We start from the raw sequence: 19,837 nt of genomic DNA on the forward strand, positions 1-19,837 counted from the left end.
AATTTGATTTTATCTGGTTTTAAATTTTGTGTATTTATGTATTTTATTGCTTGGTTGTTCACCGCCCTGAGTCCTTCGGGAGTAGGGCGGTATACAAATCAAATAATAAATAAAAAAAAATAAAAAAAAACAACAACAAAAAAAGTCCTGTTGCTGTTTGAAAAGCATCTTTGAGACAACCATGATCTGGATGACTGAGAATCTCTTCCACACCACAAAAATCATTTGTAACAGAAATTGCCCCCTGTTTGTGTGCCGAAGATTGGGAGGGTTGATGGCCAGTTTATATAGAAGACACCAGGCTGAGATGGTTCCTTTTTTCTTTCTTTCTGTTTTGGTAAGAAGGCTATTATAGATTTCACAGCAGTGGTGGGTTTCAAAATTTTTTACTACCAGTTCTATGGGTGTGGCTTGATGGACGTGGCATGGCTTGGTGGGCGTGGCCTGGTGGGTGTGGCAGGGGAAGGATACTGTAAAATCTCCATTCTCACCCCACTCCAGGAGAAGGCTACTGCAAAATCCCCATTCCCTCCCGATCAGCTGGGACTCGGGAGGCAGAGAATAGATGGAGGCGGGGCCAGTCAGAATTTTTACTACCGGTTCTCCGAACTACTCAAAATTTCCGCTACTGGTTCTCCAGAACTGGTCAGAACCTGCTGAAACCCACCTTTGTTTCAGAGGCACGATTTTAGACCTTTTTATCTGAAGGAGCAATATACAGTATTTGGAAGGCACTTGCTTTTGTGAGGAAACTCTGTCTATAGTCAAAAGAGTTAAAAGTTCTCAGCTAACAGGCAAGATGGCCAATTCACCGCTGCCTTTTAAAAGGTACAGCTGTACACATTCTTTTGACCTTGCCAATCATAATAATAAAAAAAGGAATGTGCAAACAAGTTCCTAGATTGAAGATGGCAAATGATTTGCTAGGAAAGATGGCTGTTAGAAGCTCCTCCTTCTTGGCAAAGAACTCATTGTTCTGCCAGACTTGTAGATAGCAAGTCATAGGGGCAGTGAGGGTGGACCTTGTGGGCTTGGCTTGTGTCGAAAATTCAGAAAACGCCTATCTCGACTCTGCTGGCGTGTCTCACACATACACACCCCAAACAAAAGAGAGAAAGAAATCTTGGTCTCTCACCCTCTTCCCATCTTGGCCAACCTGAGTAGCGGCACTTGGTCCCAGAGTCAAGGCTGGTCCTTAAGTAGGAGGTCAGGTCCTTGACTTCAGCCCTAGCACCACCACAGCCAACTCCAAAAGGCTACCTTACACCATTCCTCAAGGTGTGCAAGACTTGGGGAATGGTGCTGTAGAAAATCAGCACTCATCCCCCAGAAGAATGAAATATTGTATTGTATTGTATTGTATTGTATTGTATTGTATTGTATTGTATTGTATTGTATTGTATTGTATTGTATTGTATTGTAGTATAATATTATATTATATTGTAATATAATATAATATAATATAATATAATATAATATAATATAATATAATATAATATAATAATATTATTATATTATATTATATTATATTATATTATATTATATTATATTATATTATATTATATTATATTATATTATATTATATTATATTATATTATAATATTATATTAATAATATAAAATATATTAATATTGGGAAATATTAAAAAGGAAAAATATTATATTTCCCTAATGGAGAAACATGTTTTTTTAGAGGCAGGAAGCAGACGCAGTCTTTCTTAATAGCCCCCAGCAGATATTTTGTGCCCATTAAGAAAGATTGGGCCAGCCTATTCAGAAACCAGACCCAGTCCCCCTGCCCCCAAGCAGAAACTGAGGAGGCCACCTTTTAGAAATGCAGATGTGGTAATCCATTCAAGGCAGGTTATTTTGAAACAAAGGCAGAATGGTAGGATTAGAAGCAGCCCAGAACAGTCCAAAGTCCCTTCATTGCACCATCCCCAGAGCAGTCCAAACTTCAACCAAATTAGCTCAGACAAGCACCAAGATTTGCATTTCCTCTTTTGCCTATAGAGCCAGCTATGACCCATACATACATTTATGTATGTATGTATGTATGTATGTATGTATGTATGTATGTATGTATTTGTTTATTTGTTTGCTTATTTATTTATTTATTTATTTATTTATTTATTTATTTATCAACAAGTACAAGGAAACAAGTAACAGTATAGACATAGTCATGGACACATGAAAAAAATTTGGCACAAATAAAAGGAAATAAATAAGCAAAACATAGCCATAAACATGTAAAATGAGTACATATAAATGGGAACAGTAGGTCAGGGACAGTAGGCATGCTGGTGCACTTATGGACGCCCTCTTTATGGACCTCTTAAAAAACATGAAAGTTCCACGGTAGACAGTTTAAGGTAAAAGGTTAGAGAGACTAACAACAGGATTAGGTAGAGTGTTCCAGACATTTACTACTCTATTGCAGAAGTCATATTTCCTACAATCAAGATTAGAGTGAATTGAATTTGAATCTATTGATAGCCCTTGTGTTATTGCGGTTGAAATTAAAGTACTCATTTACAGGTAGGATGTTTTACATGACCCCAAAGGAATCTGACAACAGCCAATAGAATACATGTTCTTGCACAGGAACAGGAAGCTCAAATACAAAGCCCAAAGAAAGTATAAAAAAACCCCACTCTCAACTCCATTTTGGTCAGCTGCCCAGAACTACAAATCTATGTGGTACTGCTTCATCAATAAACCATCTTTCCAATCAGCCTCCATGTTTCCAGTGTCTTTTCTCCCAGCTTGGAACTGAATCAGATGGATACTTCTTTCCACAGCACGATTGCCTCAGTGGCCCTTCAGGATCTTCAGGCGACATTCTCTTTCTGGCCCCTGTGGCCTACGCAAGGCTGCTCTGGGTCACTGGCCTTTGTTTTAGAAGCAGCTTCAGAGAATGTTTTTTTCATAGCCTCCCAACTTCCAAAAACAGCACAAAAACATGCCTCATTCTTGTGTGATTTTCAGAGGCTCCAGAGGCTGTGCAACAAAAGGGACCTCTCAAGTGGAGGCTGCGTGAGAACACACCTCATTCTTGCTCAGCCTCTGAAAATCACACGACAATAAGGCATGGTTTTGAGAATAGTTGTTGGCTGTTGGTAAACACTGGCAAGTCACCCAAAACACCATGGTGTATCAGCTTTGGTAAAACATAACATTGGTTCTCCGTCAATGACATGGAGTCTTGGTGGTGTTGAAAACCAAATTCCCTGCAATAACTGCAGGGGTGAAATGCTCCCGGTTCGGACCGGATCGCCCGATCCGGTAGCGATGGTGGCAGGTGGTTCGGAGAACCGGTAGCAAAAATCCCTGCGCTCCCCCTCCCACCATGCCCAGCTGAGCCGCACGATCATCAGAGGCTTTTTAAAAAACTTTTAAAAGCATTTTTTCTACAACCTCTTCTGACGAAAAAATGCTTTTAAAAGTAAAAAAAAAAAAAGCCTCTGATGATCGTGCGGCTCAGCTGGGATCGCCAGAGGCTTTTCAAAGCATTTTTTTCTGCAACCTCTTAGCCGAAGAGGTGGTAAAAAAAAATGCTTTGAAAAGTCTCTGACGATCCCAGCTGAGTTGCCTGATTGGCAGAGGCTTTTCAAAGCATTAGAAAAAATGCTTTGAAAAGTTAAAAAAAAAAAAAAGTTGGCCACGCCCACCCAGTCACATTACCCCGCCCCCCCCCAAGCCCACAGAACCGGTAGTAACTAATTTTACATTTCACCCCTGAATAACTGTATTATCCATTTTGAAACAGACTTGCCTTTATTTGCAAAATATGATACTGTGGCCCAAAATATGCGTTTTGGGGGTTATTGGCAGTATTTGGAGTTTGTTTGCCATTGATATAGGCTTTTTAAAAAGGTCCATGTTGTGTAAAAATAAATGTGTAATTTTAGAAGCATAGGATTATCAGACACCTCCCTCCCCCCCTCTTCATCTGTCCATCTCTCTCACATACCTATATAAATTTCCAACTTCTGAACATTGACATCTACAATAACATTTTTATAGCTGGCACCTATATACATGATTTTCTTTTACTGAACCCAGTTTGGTTTATATTTTCTTCTCTCTCTCTCTCTCTCTCTCTCTCTCTCCCTCCCTCCCTCCCTCCTTCTCTCTCTCTCTCTCCCCCTCTCCCTCTGCCTCTCCCTCCCTCTCTCCCTCCTTCCCCCTCTCTCTCTGTGCAGGTCCTATCATTTCTTCCTATTTAAAAATAATTTTCCTCATGCTGAGATATAAATAGAAAGAAGAGCAAGAAACTGGAAAGGCTTACCCGTTAACTTCAGGAAGCTGCTATAAAATAGCTAATTACAAGCAAAAAAACTTGTGTCCTGAAGATACTTTCTTAGTTAAGGAAGTCCTTCATCAGGGTACCTAATCTATTTACTTTGCAACGTGTTGGACTGTATAAGGCAACATCAAACTTCAAGAAAGAGAACGGGCAAACATTAACTTATGGGATCTACCATATTGTTTTAGTAGGAACCTTGAGGCCTGCCAACTGGATGCAAAATTCTAGGTTCTCCAAGAAGGGGGCCTTTGAATTTGGGGACACACGGAACCCCAATAGAATTTATTTTCAGTAAGAAGTTGTACGCAAATCTTTTCTCTTGCAAAATTTGCTCTGGTTTTTCCGTTTAGTCAGCAAAAAAGGGAGAGGAGGAGGATTGTGGTTGCTTTGCTTAAATTACAGTACTGGGAGAGTTTTATTGCAAATCAGATATGAACATTTTAAACTCATCTGTCTTTTGACAGTCATTGTCCTGCAGTCATGTATTTTTGGTGGATTAATTTTTACATGTTGGAATAGAAGTTTAATACTAAAAAGAGCTATTCTGAAGTGGCCCAGCAGACCCCATAAGACAGAAAGCTGGGAATCACAAAGCCTGACTCGGAGACTAGTGACTAAGACACTGAGCTGGAAATCACATAGCCTGACTAGGTGGCTCAGTGGCTAAGACACTAAGCTTGTCGATCAGAAAGGTCGGCAGTTTGGCAGTTTAAATCCCTAGTACAGGTCTCCAGCGTGAGCAGGGGGTTGGACTAGATGACCTCCAAGGTCCCTTCCAACTCTGTTACTGTTAACTGTTAACCTGCTTCTCAGAAGTCCTCTAGATCAGCAGTCCCCAACCTTCCCGTCTCTGCCAACCGACAGTGGTGGTGGGGAAGGAGAAGGGATTGGGGATCCCCACTCTAGATCTTCATAATCTGGCCCTATCTCCTCCTTTGGAATAGCAGCTTTGTAGTCTCCAGCGCCATCCTGTCTTCTAGAGCAGGGGTCTCCAACCTTGGCAACTTTAAGACTTGTTGACTTCAACTCCCAGAATTCCTTGCTGGCTGAGGAATTCTGGGAGTTGAAGTCCACAAGTCTTAAAGTTGCCAAGGTTGGAGAGCCCTGTTCTAGAGAGCTGTTCATCTGGCCTTTCCCCCCTAATCCCAGTTTGTGAGAAAAAGAGGTTGCTCTCGCCACCTGCTCTAGGACAGATGTCGAGGGCTGTGAGATCCTGTTACTGGGAATAAATTATCAGAGCAAGAATGCAGAGAATATCATCAGGCAAATGTTAGTAACAACTGAGCATGAGAAATAGAAGACAAGATTTCCACTGCAGCAGACAATGTAGGAAAAGAGGCTACCGGATTTGAACCAGGAGGAGATGTAAATTCAACCTCAAAGAGACCATCAAGTGTCTGAAATGGTTTCATTCCTGAAATACAATAAAGATTAAGCCATGATCTTCAAGTCCCTGGAGAATTTCACTCTAGATCACGTTTGCCTTGGGAAGCTTTCCAGAGAGCTTCTAAATTCAGCTAGTTTTTCCTTTGGGTATCAGTTACTTCCTAAAGAGGAAGGCCTATGAAGTTAAGACCAGAGCTTAAAATTGCGGACATGCACCGCTGGTAGTTAGAATATTGTTGCAAGTGTAAAAATACTCTCGTATGACCAATCTTTCTGTTCCGACTTGGAAAATCATAAATCAATAGTGCCTTGCTTAGATCAAACCAAAGTCCATGAGCTTTCTGTCTCTGGCCAGCTACTCCTTGTTAGCTGTAACCTTTGGTATATTATTTTGCAATATAAAACCTGAGTAATAATCATAACTTTTTTTAAAAAGAAAATAATGTTTAGAAATTTATAACTATTATTATTCATGACTAAAGTTCTAACTATCACTATTAATGGCTAAAGTTCTACCTACTATTATTAATGGCTAAATTGCCTACATACAGGTAGCCTTCGACTTATTTATTTTTATTTTATTTATTTTATTTCGTCGAGCGTGTATTTTATGACAGATACAAGTGTAAACATAATTATAAATACATGAAAAGGATACGAATAAAAGAAAACATTAGGAGAGGGACGGTAGGCACGCTGGTGCGCTTATGCACGCCCCTTATGACCCCAGAATTGAGCCCCAAATTTCCATTGCTAAGCGAGATAGATGTTAAGTGAATTTTGCCCCATTATACAACCTTTCTTACCACAGTTGTTAACTGAATCACTGCAGTTGTTAAGTTGCTACCAGTAACATGGTTGTTAAGTGAATCTGGCTTCCCTATTATAATAGAATAGAATTAGAATTAGAATTAGAATAGAATAGAATAGAATAGAATAGAATAGAATAGAATAGAATAGAATAGAATAGAATAGAATAGAATAGAATAGAATAGAATAACAGAGTTGGAAGGGACCTTGGAGGTCTTCTAGTCCAACCCCCTGCCCAGACAGGAAACCCTACACCACTTCAGACAAATGGTTATCCAACATCTTCTTAAAAACTCCCAGTGTTGGAGCATTCATAACTTCTGCAGGCAAATTGTTCCATTTATTAATTGTTCTAACTGTCAGGAAATTTCTCCCTAGTTCTAAGTTACTTCTCTCCTTGGTTAGTTTCCACCCGTTGCTTCCGGTCCTACCCTCAGGTGCTTTGCTGATCAGAAGGTCACAAAAGGGAATTTATTTATTTATTTATTAGTTCAATTTATATATGCCGCCCTTCTCCGGAGACTCAGGGTGGCTTACAATGCGTTAAGCAATAGCCTTCATACTTTTGCATATACCTGCTTAGTAGGGCTTTTTGCCCCCCCCCCCCGAGCAGTGTTCTATTTTATACAAAGTCAGCTTATTGCCCCCACAAACCGGGTCCTCATTTTACCTACCTGGAAAGGATGGAAGGATAGAATCAAATGACCCCGAGACTCTGTAGCCATCCTAAATATGAGCCAGTTGCCAAACATGCAGATTTTGATCATGTGACCATGGGATGTTGCAATGGTAGTAAGAGTGACAAACGATCGTAAGACATTTTTTTCCAGCATCATTATAACTTTGGTCACTGAAATATATGGTTGTAAGTTGAGGACTATCTGTAATTGGTGCTTATTTCAGGTAGGCTGCTATTCCAAGAAGAGGGCCAGTTAGATTTTCACTTAAAGATAAATTAAAAGTAAAATATAGTTCAGATGTATATTTTAATCTATACATATTCTATGGTCATATATTTTAATAATTGCTTTTGCCCTATTAAGAAGTTCAACTTATGTATCATTTTTATCACACCCTGGGATTCTGCAAGCAACGTTTTTAGGTCCATATACAGTATTCTTCCATTGTAGTCTGTTTAATTATTGCTGTTGTCAAGTTAAGGCTGGAAAACTGCCCATCTGGAAGTATGGAGAGCTGTTCTCCTTCAAGATGGACAAGAGTTGGCTGGATAGATATAGAATGTGACTCAGTGAAAGGCAGCTACTTACATTTTAAGTAAATCATCAAACTGATGGTATCTGCATTTCAGACCCAAATCTAGATATCAGGATCTGTCAAAGAGGATGGAGAAAAGAATAAGATGATAATTACTTAAGACGGTTGGAAAGCATAACTATACATTTTCTTGTCTTTTCATTCCTTTTCTTTTTTAATTTTTCTTACTTTCTTTTTTGTTTTGTTTCAATACTTTCATGGTATTGAAAAATGTACCACATACATACTGTGTATGTTTTGAAAAGGTTCAAAAACACAAATTAGAATAAGCTCTAGGCCAGTGATGGCTAACCTTTTTGCCGTCGCGTGCCAAAAGCGTGGGGTCGCATGGGGGGGTCGTGCAAGTGTGTGACCACACCCATAATTCAATGGGCCCCGCCCCCACCGTACATGCGCATGTGAACCTCCCCCCCCCCGCATTCCCACTTTTGGTATATGATGGCATAGTGGGCCTGGTAGGCGTGTTTTTCGCTTTCCCCAGGTTCCAGAGGCTTTCTTGGAGCCTGGGGAGGGGGAAAACGGCCTCCCCCCCCGGAGGCTCTCCAGAGGCCAGAAGCAGCCTTTTTTCTGACTTCCAGTGTGCCCGGAAGGCCCGAAAATCAGGTGGCTGGCGCTCAACTAGGGCAATGCTCCCATGCCCACAGATATGGCTTGTCACTGCGTTTTTGTATTTACCAGATGAGCTCATATTTCTGGACTGTCAGACTTTCCGTAGCTTGCCAACTCCTTATCTCTGATCCACTGCGCATGTCCGCATTCCTTCACTTTCTTCTAACTTTCTTTGTTCTCCTGCCAAGAGGTCTGGCCGCAGAGAGGTGGCCGGCAGGAACGTTGCCAAAATGTAATTATTTAGATAGTAAGATGTTTTATTTTCTTTATAACAAATAAATGAGTTTTTCTTAGAAAAATATATCTTCGGGTTTATTTTCTTGCAAAAGTATACTTCAAGGGAAAGGTCACGATCCACGTCTCTAAATCAAGGTGCTATTACCCAAAAGCAGAATGGGATTAATTAGCACCCTGACATGGCTCCGTGTGCCACCTGTGGCACGTGTGCCATAGGTTCACCATCACGGCTCTAGGCAAAGAATAAAATGGAATGAGAAATGCCAAGCAAATTGGATGAAATTTTCTCCCAGGCCAAGTTTAACCTGAGATCTCTCTGATCAAATAAGAAGAAAGGTCCTTTTCCCGCAAAGATTACCATTTCAATTCAACAAATATAAGGTAATATTATGAAGAATGTGTAATATGCCACATTCTTGGTTTATTTTTTTGCAATAAAGAAGCGTTTAAAAATGAAGTCAGTGGGAGGAGGCTTGGCCAGCATCAACAGAGATCATTGCTAGAATGTTGGTGCCCATGAGCACCAGGTAAATATATCTCCGGTGGTTGCAATTTACTAAGCTGGCTCAACTGATGTAACCATGCTATAGCCATTTCTGGTTTTCCCATGTACCCTTATGATTAATTTTTCCTTATTTTATTTTTATTTTATTTTATTTTATTTTCAATTTATATACCGCCCTTCTCCCTGAGGACTCAGGGCGGTGCACAGCCAGAATTAAAAACATGAAATACAAATATTAAAAACAATTAAAATCTATATAAATTTGGCCCAAAAATTTAAAAAACCACAAACCAATTAAACATTTAAAAAATTTAAAAAATTTCTTCCTAAGCCAGCCCGGCTTGCTGGAAAAAGTGGGTTTTAAGGGCACGGCGGAAGGCACTGAGGTCTTGGATTCTCCTTATCTCTGGGGGCAGCTGATTCCAGAGGGTAGGTGCCCCCACAGAGAAGGCTCTCCCCCTGGGGGTCACCAGCCTACATTGTTTGGCTGATGGCACCCCGAGGAGGCCCTCTCTGTGGGAGCGCACAGGTCGGTGGGAGGTCGTCGGTAGCAGCAGGTGGTCTCGAAGATAGCTAGGCCCTATGCCATGGAGCGCTTTAAAGGTGATAACCAACAACTTGAAGCGCACCCGGAAGACCACCGGGAGCCAGTGCAGCTCGCGCAGGAGCAGTGTTACATGGGAGCGCCATGCTGCTCCCATCACTACCCGCGCTGCTGTGTTCTGGACCAGCTGGAGCCTCCGGGTGCCCCTCAAGGGGAGCCCCATGTAGAGAGCATTGCAGTAGTCAAGGCGAGAGGTGACGAGGGCATGAGTGACTGTGCAAAAAGTGACTATGTAAAAAGTACAGCTATTATGATTGAGGCTCAGTTGACTTGGATCTAATCCTTGAACATGATCGATGATCTCCACAAGGGAAAATTTAAGCCACTTAGAGACCCGTCAGATTTCTCTTAAAATAATAATAATACCTTCCAGAAAGGTAATATAAATTTTCAGATTTCTGTGAAGTAGTACATTCCGCTTAGATTTACTACTGTACTGAAATGTCTGAAGCTGTTCCTGTTGATTATTTCCATTCCTGAGTCTGAAATACTTACTCGTTTTTGTAAACACTAGGCATTCAAAACCTCTTCGCTTTTAACTCTGGATAAGATTATTAAAGTCCTTTGGTGGCAGGATATTGCAAATAATGTTGTAATTCCAGACTTGTTAGCACTTCCACGAGAGAATTATTCTTGGCTGGAGCTGACGTGCAAACCTATTTTAATAAACATATTGGAACATGTTTATTCATTTCCGTGAATGGTGGAGGAAAAGTATTTTTGTTAACTCCTCGTGTTTTTATTGCCTGTTGGGCCAAGAACCAATTCCACCATCTGCTAGGCTTACAAATGCCTGAAGGTTCTTGACTGTGGCTATGCTACTGGGTTAATTTTCACCTCTCCAGACTGCTCTAGAACTGTAATTCTAGGAAGTGAACAATAGGCTTCTATGAGAGAGTTCTCAGCCAGTAATTAAACTAAATTTCCCAGGATCCAATTTGGGAAACCTTAAAAATTAATCTGCAAATGTTCTTTTGGCTTTCTGAACTCATAAATCAAAGTCTTCTTTGCAAAATAAATAAATAAATAAACAGCAAGGGAAAATGTGCCTGGAATTTCCCTGTGGAATCACGCATCTCCTTTCCTTGGTTTCGAGGGACTTCAGTTTGGCAGACTTTGATGCAATGGACAAAATCTGTTTTTGCAGCTTTATGCTTCTGCACGTATGGAGAATACACATATGGAAAATCTTATTCGGTAGCGGTAGCCATTCTGCTTTAACACCACTTCTAGTAAAGCGATGGTTTACAGACTTTGTTCTTTCAGAAGGAATTACTTTGTCTACTTTACAAAGGAAGATACTAAAACTGCAGCCCTGATACTGCACGTATGAATAGAAATAGAAATATTCACAAATGAATATTTCTAATAAAAAATGCTGCAAGCTGCAAAGCACCCTCTCCTTTTCAAAAGCATTTCCTCTCTCTCTCTTCCTCCCTCTCTCTCTCCCTCTCTCCCCCTCTCCCTCCCTCTTCCTCTCTCTCCCTCTCTCCCCCTCTCCCTCCCTCCCTCTCCCTCCCTCTCTCCACTCTCTCTCCCTCTCTCCCCCTCTCCCCCCTCTCCCTCTCCACACTCTCTCCCTCTCTCTCTCCCCTCTCCCTCCCTCTCTCCCTTCCCTTCTCTCTCCCTCTCTCCCCCTCTCCCCCCTCTCCCTCTCCACACTCTCTCCCTCTCTCTCTCCCCTCTCCCTCCCTCTCTCCCCCTCCCTCTCCCTCTCTCCCCCTCTCCCTCTCCCCCTCTCCCCCTCCCTCTCCCTCTCTCCCCCTCTCCCTCTCCCCCTCTCTCCACTCTGTCCCTCTCTCTCTTCCTCTCTCCCCCTCTCTCCCTCTCTCCCCCCTCTCCCTCTCCACTCTCTCTCTCCCTCTCTCCCCTCTTCCTCCCTCTCTCTCTCTCTCCCTTCCCCTCTCCCCTCCCTCTCCCTCTCCCTCCCTCTCTTTCTCTCTCTTTCTCTTTCTCTTTCCCTCTCTCTCTCTCTCTCTCTCTCTCTCTCTCTCTCTCTCTCTCTCTCTGCCTGAATCTGTACCGGATTGCCTATAGTTTTTGTGACAAGAGTTCAAATTGGTTTGCAATTTCCTTATTCCTAGGGCTGACAGACAGTGACTGGCACACCTAGCAGGCTTCATGCCATCTTGGTCTCACGGTTTATACCACTATACCACATTGGCTCTTTAAAAAGCATTCATGTGCTTAAAATTTTTTTAAAAATAGATGGCGTGGATTTGGGTGAGAGAAAGTAGCTGGCTCATACTTACCCAGCTAGCTGTCATGCTCAAGGGAAAACTAAAACGCTTCCCGGTTTTTAGCATAGCACCTTAATCACACTAATTTTCCAAAGAAGAGGGTAAAGATGAGTTTTATCTTCATGGTGAGGTTCTCCTAGGGCTAGAATGCGTCATGTGGCACAACTTACCACTTCAGTTTGTGTGAAATGCATATTTAATGACTTGCCATTAGAGGAGCTGTATTGTGAACAGATAAAACAAATACGTTTGATGTTCTCCATAATAACGTTTTAAAGTTCCAGAGGTGCTCATCAATCCTAAAATGTTGGAGAATCATGGATGAAAATTGGACCATTATATCTGTTACTTTGGGATCCACTAGATCTTTTATTTCTGAGTTTAATTAATGAGAGGAAGGATGAAGACTCAAGGTTCCTCCTGATGTCCTTCATAGGTTGAGTGATATTAGCTTCAGAAGCAGGAAGTCCTTTTTGGCCATTGATATCTCCTTTATTTATTTATTATTTATTTATTTTATTTTATTTTATTTGTATACCACCCTTCTCCAACAGGACTCAGGGCGGTGAACAGCCACGGTAAAACACAACATATAAAATTTAAAAGCAGTTTAAAAGACATTAAATAATTTTGGCCATCAATTTAAAACAACCCAGTTAAAACCAATTACAAATTAAAACCGCAAGGATGGGGTCAAGCCAGCCCGGCTAGATGAAATAGATGTGTTTTCAGGGCCCGACGAAAAGTCCGGAGGTCTGGTATCGTGCGTATCTCTGGGGGTAGGTCGTTCCAGAGGGCAGGTGCCGCCACAGAGAAGGCTCTCCCCCTGGTCACCAGCCGACATTGTCTGGCCGATGGCACCCTGAGGAAGCCCTCTCTGTGCGAACGAACTGGCTGGTGGGAGGCTATTGGCGGCAGAATGAACATATGATGGGGAAAATGAGAAATTTACATATTTGACAATATGCATGCAAATCCCAAAATACAACGGAGCATTCATCCTTTCCAGTTTGCAGTGTAAACACAATTTCCAGTTTTCAGGGTAAACACAAATCAACAACAGTTGATTTTCAATGCGATATCATTTGTTTCACAGGCTCAGGCTGCATGAAGAAAAAATTATTAAGGACCGAAGACACCACCTGAAGACTTATCCGAACTGTTTTGTTGCCAAAGAATTGATTGACTGGCTGATTGATCACAAAGAGGCCTCTGACAGGGAGACAGCAATTAAACTCGTGCAGAAGTTACTGGATCGTAGCATTATCCATCATGGTAAGTGAAAAGAATCAATGTTCTCAAGCTGTTATCTAGAAATGCTAGTTAGGGCTTCTGAAAGAGCTCAGGATACATTGAGTGCTGTGGTTTGGGAATATAACATGAAATCACCAAACTTAAATAAAAAACATATGGAGTGTTTCATCCCGATTTCCTGTGTTTTATGTTTCAGTTTGTGATGAGCATAAGGAATTCAAGGATCTCAAACTTTTCTACCGCTTTAGGAAAGACGATGGGACGTTCCCACTTGACAACGAAGTGAAGGCTTTCATGAGAGGACAGAGAATATACGAAAAGTATGTTCCACACACAGTAGGTGAAAAGGGACAGCCAGTTTTTTCCGCTGTTCTCCTTGTGTTTTTGATGTTCCGTTATGGGTGTTGTGACATATCTAGGCAAAAGATCATGGCCCTTTTCGGAGAGAAAAACGTTGGGACCAATACTTGAAAAAACACAGCCAATATAAAGCAAATAAGCATCCAATGACAATATAACAGACTTGGAAGGGACCTTGGAGGTCTTCTAGTCCAACCTCAGCACAAATGCCTCAAATCAAATCAATCAATAAAAATAAGTTACGGGGGTGGCAAAATCAAGCCTGATCACTAGCGGGAATGGAATATAGTGGAACATAGGTCTAGTTATACTTGTTCCTTGTTGTCCATCAGTGTTGCTCAATGGGTTTGTTCAATGTCTATAGAGATTCTCAGTCATCCAGGTCATGGTTGTCTCAAAGATACTTTTTCAAGAGGCAATGGGACTTTCTGGTTTTTCTTTGAAGACGTTTCGCTTCTCATCCAAGAAACTTCTTCAACTCTGAAGAAGCTTCTTGGATGAGAAGCGAAACGTCTTCAAAGAAAAACCAGAAAGTCCAGGGGTGAAATGTAAAATTTGTTACTACCGGTTCTGTGGGCGTGGCTTGGTGGTGGTGGGGGGTAATGTGACTGGGTGGGCGTGGCCAACTTTTTTTTTTTTTTAATTTTTCAAAGCATTTTTTCTAATGCTTTGAAAAGCCTTTGCCAATCAGGAAACGTCAGAGAGGCATTTAAAAAAATATCTCTCTGCCGATCAAGAAACTCAGCTGGGATCATCAGGGACTTTTCAAAGCATTAGGCCAAGAGGTTGCAGAAAAAAATGCTTTGAAAAGCCTCTGACTATCCCAGCTGAGCCGCGCGATCATCAGAGGCTTTTTTTTTTTACTTTTAAAAGCATTTTTTCAGCCAAAGAGGTTGTAGAAAAAATGCTTTTAAAAGTAAAAAAAAAAAAGCCTCTGATTATCCTGCGGCTCAGCTGGGCATGCGGGGGGGGGCAGGGACTTTTGCTACCGGTTCTCCGAACCACCCACCGCCATCGCTACCAGATCGGGCGATCTGGTCCAAACTGGGAGCATTTCACCCCTGAGAAAGTCCCATTGCCTCTTGAAAAAGCACCTTTGGGATGATGGGTTTTTTCATTTCCTGGAGCTTCTCAGAGAATGAAGGCACCTCCTTGGATTGATAGACAAGAAGATAGAGTTAATTCTACGTAGCAGGTAAATTGCCTGTCATCCAGAGCATAAACAGGCATCTACAAAACTACCCTCTAGAACACTAGGAAATGCCCTAGATCTGTGATGGCGAACCTATGGCACACATAGGCTTCTCTGCCAGCACGTGAGCCCTCGCCACAGCTGAGCTGTATATATATCCAACAGGAACAAGAAGTGCCTCACAGGAGCAGATAAAGGTAAATCCTAGAGAATCAGGAAATGCATCACTGAACAATAGAGATGAATGCTAGAGAGGAATAAAGCTGCATACAAGGCAAACATAATACCGTATTTTCTGGCGTATAAGACGACTTTTTAACACATGAAAATCTTCTCAAAAGTCGGGGGTCGTCTTATACGCCGGGTGTAGTTCTCCTGTAACCAGGCAGACCAGCCCGAAAGGCTCTGACGAGCCTTAAATGGCTCTGGCGATCCCAGCTGAGTTCCCTGCAACTCAGCTGGGATCGCCAGAAACCACGTAAAAGGAAAAAAGTTTTTTACCTTTTACTCTGAGGTTCTCAGCTCTGACGATCCCAGATGAGTTCCCTGCAACTCAGCTGGGATCGCCAGAACCATGGCTCTGACGGTTCCAATTCTGATGGTCGATCCCATCCCAGCTGAGTTCCCTGCAACTCAGCTGGGATGGCCAGAGCCATGTAAAAGGGAACAAGTTTTCCCCCTCCAGCTTGCTTACCTCAGCTGCTAGTCGCAACGCTTGCCTTGCTTTGCTTGCCTGAATCTATTCAGGCAAGCAAGCAACTCCCTGCCTGCAATCAAGCAAGGAGTTAGTTGTGGACTTCAACTCCCAGAATTCCTCAGCCATCAAAGCAAAGCTGGCTGAGGAATTCTGGGAGTTGAAGTCTACAAGTCTTAAAGTTGCCAAAGTTGGAGACCCCTGTTCTATTGGGTAAGTTTTTTTCCCCTTTGGGAGCTTTAAAAAAAATAGTCAATTGGGGTTTTTTTAGTTGTTCTTTTTTAGACCTAGCCATTTAAAGTTTAGGAAGTTTTAAATTTAGCTTTCATATAAAAATAAAAATAAAATAAAATAAAACAATATTTGTGCAGCTTTCTGAGATTTAGTGTGTTTCTGTAGTGTTTCACTCCAACTACACAAACACACAAAATCTCACAAAGCTGTATGTGGAATTTTGTGTGTGTAAAGTGTGAAAGTTGGGTTTTTGGACTTTTTGTGGCTGTGTGAGGTTCCTGCTTGTTGCAGGGGCCATTTTGGGTCTAGCACAGCTGCTTTTACATTGTGGGTGAGCCAGTTGTGTTGTGTTGTGTGTGTTTAGAGTGTGAAAGTTTTTTGGGGGGGCTTTTTGTGGCTGTGTGAGGTTCCTGCTTGTTACAGGGGCCATTCTGGGTCTAGCACAGCTGCTTTTACATTGTAGGTGAGCCAGTTGATGTTTTTTAATTTTTATTTGGTGTGCATTGGAAGAGGGGCAGTCTTATATGGCGAGTATAGCCCAAACCCTATATTTTAACAGGAAAAGTTGGGGGTCGTCTTATACGCCCAGTCGTCTTATACACCGGAAAATACGGTACCTGTAACAGTGTAGGCATACGGGGGGGGGAGCATGGGAGGGTGCGACCCCCCACCAGTGGTGGGTTCCTCCCGGTTCGGTCCAGTTCGGCCGAGCCGGTAGCAGTGACGATATGATGTCACCGAACCGGTTCTCCCCCCCCGCCCTCCCACCCACCCACGTTATTCTTACCTTTTATTTGGTCCCACCCCCAATCTATTGCTGCCTCCTGAGTCCCAGCTGATGACTAGAGGGAAAAAAACTGTTTAAACTCTTGCCGCGGGGCTTCAAAGGGCCGTCCTACAGCTGATCAGTGTTAAAAGCAAACAAATGAGTCGGGTTGTAAGTGCGAGGACTGGTCGTAAGTGTGAGGACCTTCCAGAAATGACTCTGACCAGCTAGCCATGCCCACCTAGTCACATGACCTCCAAGCCACAGCCACAAAATAAGCCACACCCACAGAACCAGTAGTAAAAAAATCTAGAACCCACCCCTGCCCCCCACCCCCCATTTTTGGTCCTAGGAGGCTTCAGGGACGCCTGCTAGGCCCAAAATGGGGCACAGGGGGGTTGCGTGTGCATGCACGGGGGCGGGGAAAGCTCTCGCGGGGGTGGTGGCGCATGGATGCTCTGGGGGGTGTCGTGCGTGTATTGTATTATGGGTGTGGGCACGCATGAAGGTTAGCCATCATTGCCCTAATTATTCACGTTTTCTGAATAGTTTTTATCCCAGGGCTATAATTATTTATTATTTATTTATTAGTTCAATTTATATGCTGCCTTTCTCCGGAGACTCAGGGCGGCTTACAATGCATTTAGAAAGCCATTATAAAAACATTTAAAAATTAAAACATTAACACCCAATCACACCATTCATGTCTGGATCTCACAAGATCGCAACAACGAGATCAACGGCCCCAGGCCTGCCGGAAAAGCCAGGTCTTCACCACTTTTCGGAAGGCCAATAGGGTGGGGGTGATCTGGATCCAGGAGGTAACTGGTTCCAGAGAGCTGGGGCAGCCACAGAGAAGACCCTCCCCTGCGGATCCGCCAGCCGGCATTGTTTAACTGACGGGACCCGGAGGAGACCAACTCTGTGGGAGCTTACCGGACACTGGGAGCTATGTGGTAGAAGGCAGTCTTGAAGATATTGCACTCAACAATGCACTCAACAATGAACTAAAGGGCTGCCATCAGTGAGCTGTTGGACAGCATTACTTGGTCTGTTGTGTGGATTTTTGGGTGGTTTAGGGGTGGAGAATTGTGGTGGGTGAGAGTGTGTTTCGGGATTGTTATGTGTGTTGGACCTGGTCTTTGGGTGTTAAGTGAATTTCGTTGTATGGGTATACTGTGTATACACGTACAATGACAATAAAGTTATTTGTTTATTTATTTATATACTCTGGAAACTCTCTGGATTCATCAGGGACCTGGGGTGGGACACCTTTAAATGGCCCATCATTCCTACAGCAGCTGGTAGCTCCAATTAACCGCATGATCATGAGGAAGCAACCTGTCCATCTTTAAAACCCTAAGTGGATTCACACCTGCATGCTAGAGCATTGTTATTACCAACTGGGTGACTTCACCACCAGATGTCCCTCTCATGGCTTGACCGACGGACCACACAAGACCTATAAAAGCAGAAGAGAACTGAAACAAGACACTTCAACCGAAGTTCCGCTGATGATGTTACCAAGCTTGGTGATGAAATGTTCAAAAACTAAACAACAAGCTCGGAGAACAAACCACCACCGACATCTACCACATGAGTGACAAATATTTTCCACCATTTCTAATGTTTTGTGATGTTTAAATGTTTTTTCATTCTTTTTAGCTTATCGGCATGTTTTATTACTTGACAGCTTGTATATAAAATCATTCTGAGTTGCTGGTTTGGTTTGGGAAAAGTGGGGTTAAGTAGCATCTTCTATGTCTAACAGAATTAATATACACATTTCTCATTTAATTGTGTGATTTTCATCCTGTCCCAGCTCTTCAGGGTTTCCCCTCTCCCCCAAGAGAAATGTTATGCTAACAAACTAGCAAAGGTTATGGAAGCTAAATCCACAGCATATCATTAAGATTCAGAACAGAACAGAAAGTTGCATGGGAAATATTGAATGTCATGCTATATTGTTTGGGTCAAATAACAATGGAAGTAAATCATACTCTCTGTTCACAATAAGAGGCATGTAATTTTTGCTCAAGCTTTGCAGCTTGCTCGGAACATGGGTGCTGACATTTACTAGCAGTTGACATTTACTAGATCTGAGTAGTACAAAAGGTGAACCATTGTGTAATTGGGCAAATTAAATAGGAGGCTTTGGGACAATGCTCCCAATCTGAATAAGCAAAGGTCGCTATTTATGAGGCACCTTATAGAGGGGAAAAAAAGTTGCATTTTGATCAGTGGTGGGATTCAGCCAGTTCTGTTCAGGCAAACCGGTAGCGGCGACTGTGGTAGGTGCTGCCCACCCGCCCGGATGTAATGCCGTCCTATTTCGTCATGTTTTGGAGGCCATATGCATGTGTGGAAGGCGCATACATGAGCAAAGAGCATGCACACAAGGCCAAGCATGCATGGAAGGTTGTTGCACACGGGTGAAGCAAGCACGCACACACATTTGCGAACCAGTAGAGAAGGTAAATGAATCCCACCTCTGATTTCGATTTGTATCTGTTGTAGATGACGGTATTATCATGTCAACATTAAGAAGGGAGATGGAAACTGTACAGATTGTACATAGTGATCGATGAAGGGTTGCTTTTAATGTCTTCCAAACATTACTTACAAATTGAAGTGTAGCTGTTTTTGTTTAAATGTGGATAAGAACATGTGGGAGGTGCCAGGAGCCCTTGAAGATGGTGATCAGTGATTGATGACGATCATCCTTTTATGATACCTAAACAAGGTTTATCCTAATTATTTTATTAACTCTTCAAATAGCTCAAAAGATACTACAAGTAACTCCCTTTTTATGTGGTAGTCCCTATTTGGGGTAGAGTCAGGGCGACTGGATGGAGCTGCTGAGCATTTACTGGCTGGATTCCCTTCCTGATGCCCACCCAGAGTTTGCAGCAAATGTTTGTTCTTTGCATCCTAAGAGAGAATCATCTGCCGTTACCTAGGATTGAACTCTCAACTTTCCAAGTGGGAAGTCAGCATCTTCACCACTAGGCCACCACGCTGCTCTCAAGAGATAATATGATGTCAAACACCACTGAGAGATTTATCAGGACAAAGGTGACCAGAGAGAAAGAGAGTTAAAATGAAGCTGGTATTGTTAATGATCAAACACGTTGTGAATTATTTTTCTAATACTTTAAAAATCTGCAAAGCCTGCCTGATCAGAATGCTAATAGAAGAAATGAAAGTTCTGGTTTGTTCTGAGATTACTTGATTCTTTTTGGAATCCTATCCAGACCTCCAGGAATGGCCCTGTGGTAGACATATGTTTATCCTCTGCTTCTTTTCAGTTGTTCTTCCTTTCTTTTTTTTAAATGCCTTGCGGCTGATTGTGTTTACAGTAGC

At 42.3% G+C, this 19,837-nt stretch overlaps 1 protein-coding gene across 6 annotated transcripts in view; it reads left to right on the forward strand.

Moving 5' to 3' along the window:
- Positions 1-19,837, forward strand: part of DEPTOR (DEP domain containing MTOR interacting protein) — a 100,396-nt gene that overhangs the window by 23,889 nt on the left and 56,670 nt on the right. For all 6 annotated transcript variants that reach the window (XM_034422234.3, XM_034422231.3, XM_087890884.1 and 3 more), the window contains exons 3-4: positions 13,071-13,249; positions 13,425-13,548. In XM_034422234.3, coding sequence (XP_034278125.2) covers positions 13,071-13,249; positions 13,425-13,548 — 303 coding nt within the window. The remainder of the gene's footprint in view (positions 1-13,070; positions 13,250-13,424; positions 13,549-19,837) is intronic.

Source organism: Pantherophis guttatus, chromosome 3 (genome assembly GCF_059756535.1).
Source record: "Pantherophis guttatus breed Tessera chromosome 3, ASM5975653v1, whole genome shotgun sequence".
Taxonomy (NCBI): domain Eukaryota; kingdom Metazoa; phylum Chordata; class Lepidosauria; order Squamata; family Colubridae; genus Pantherophis; species Pantherophis guttatus.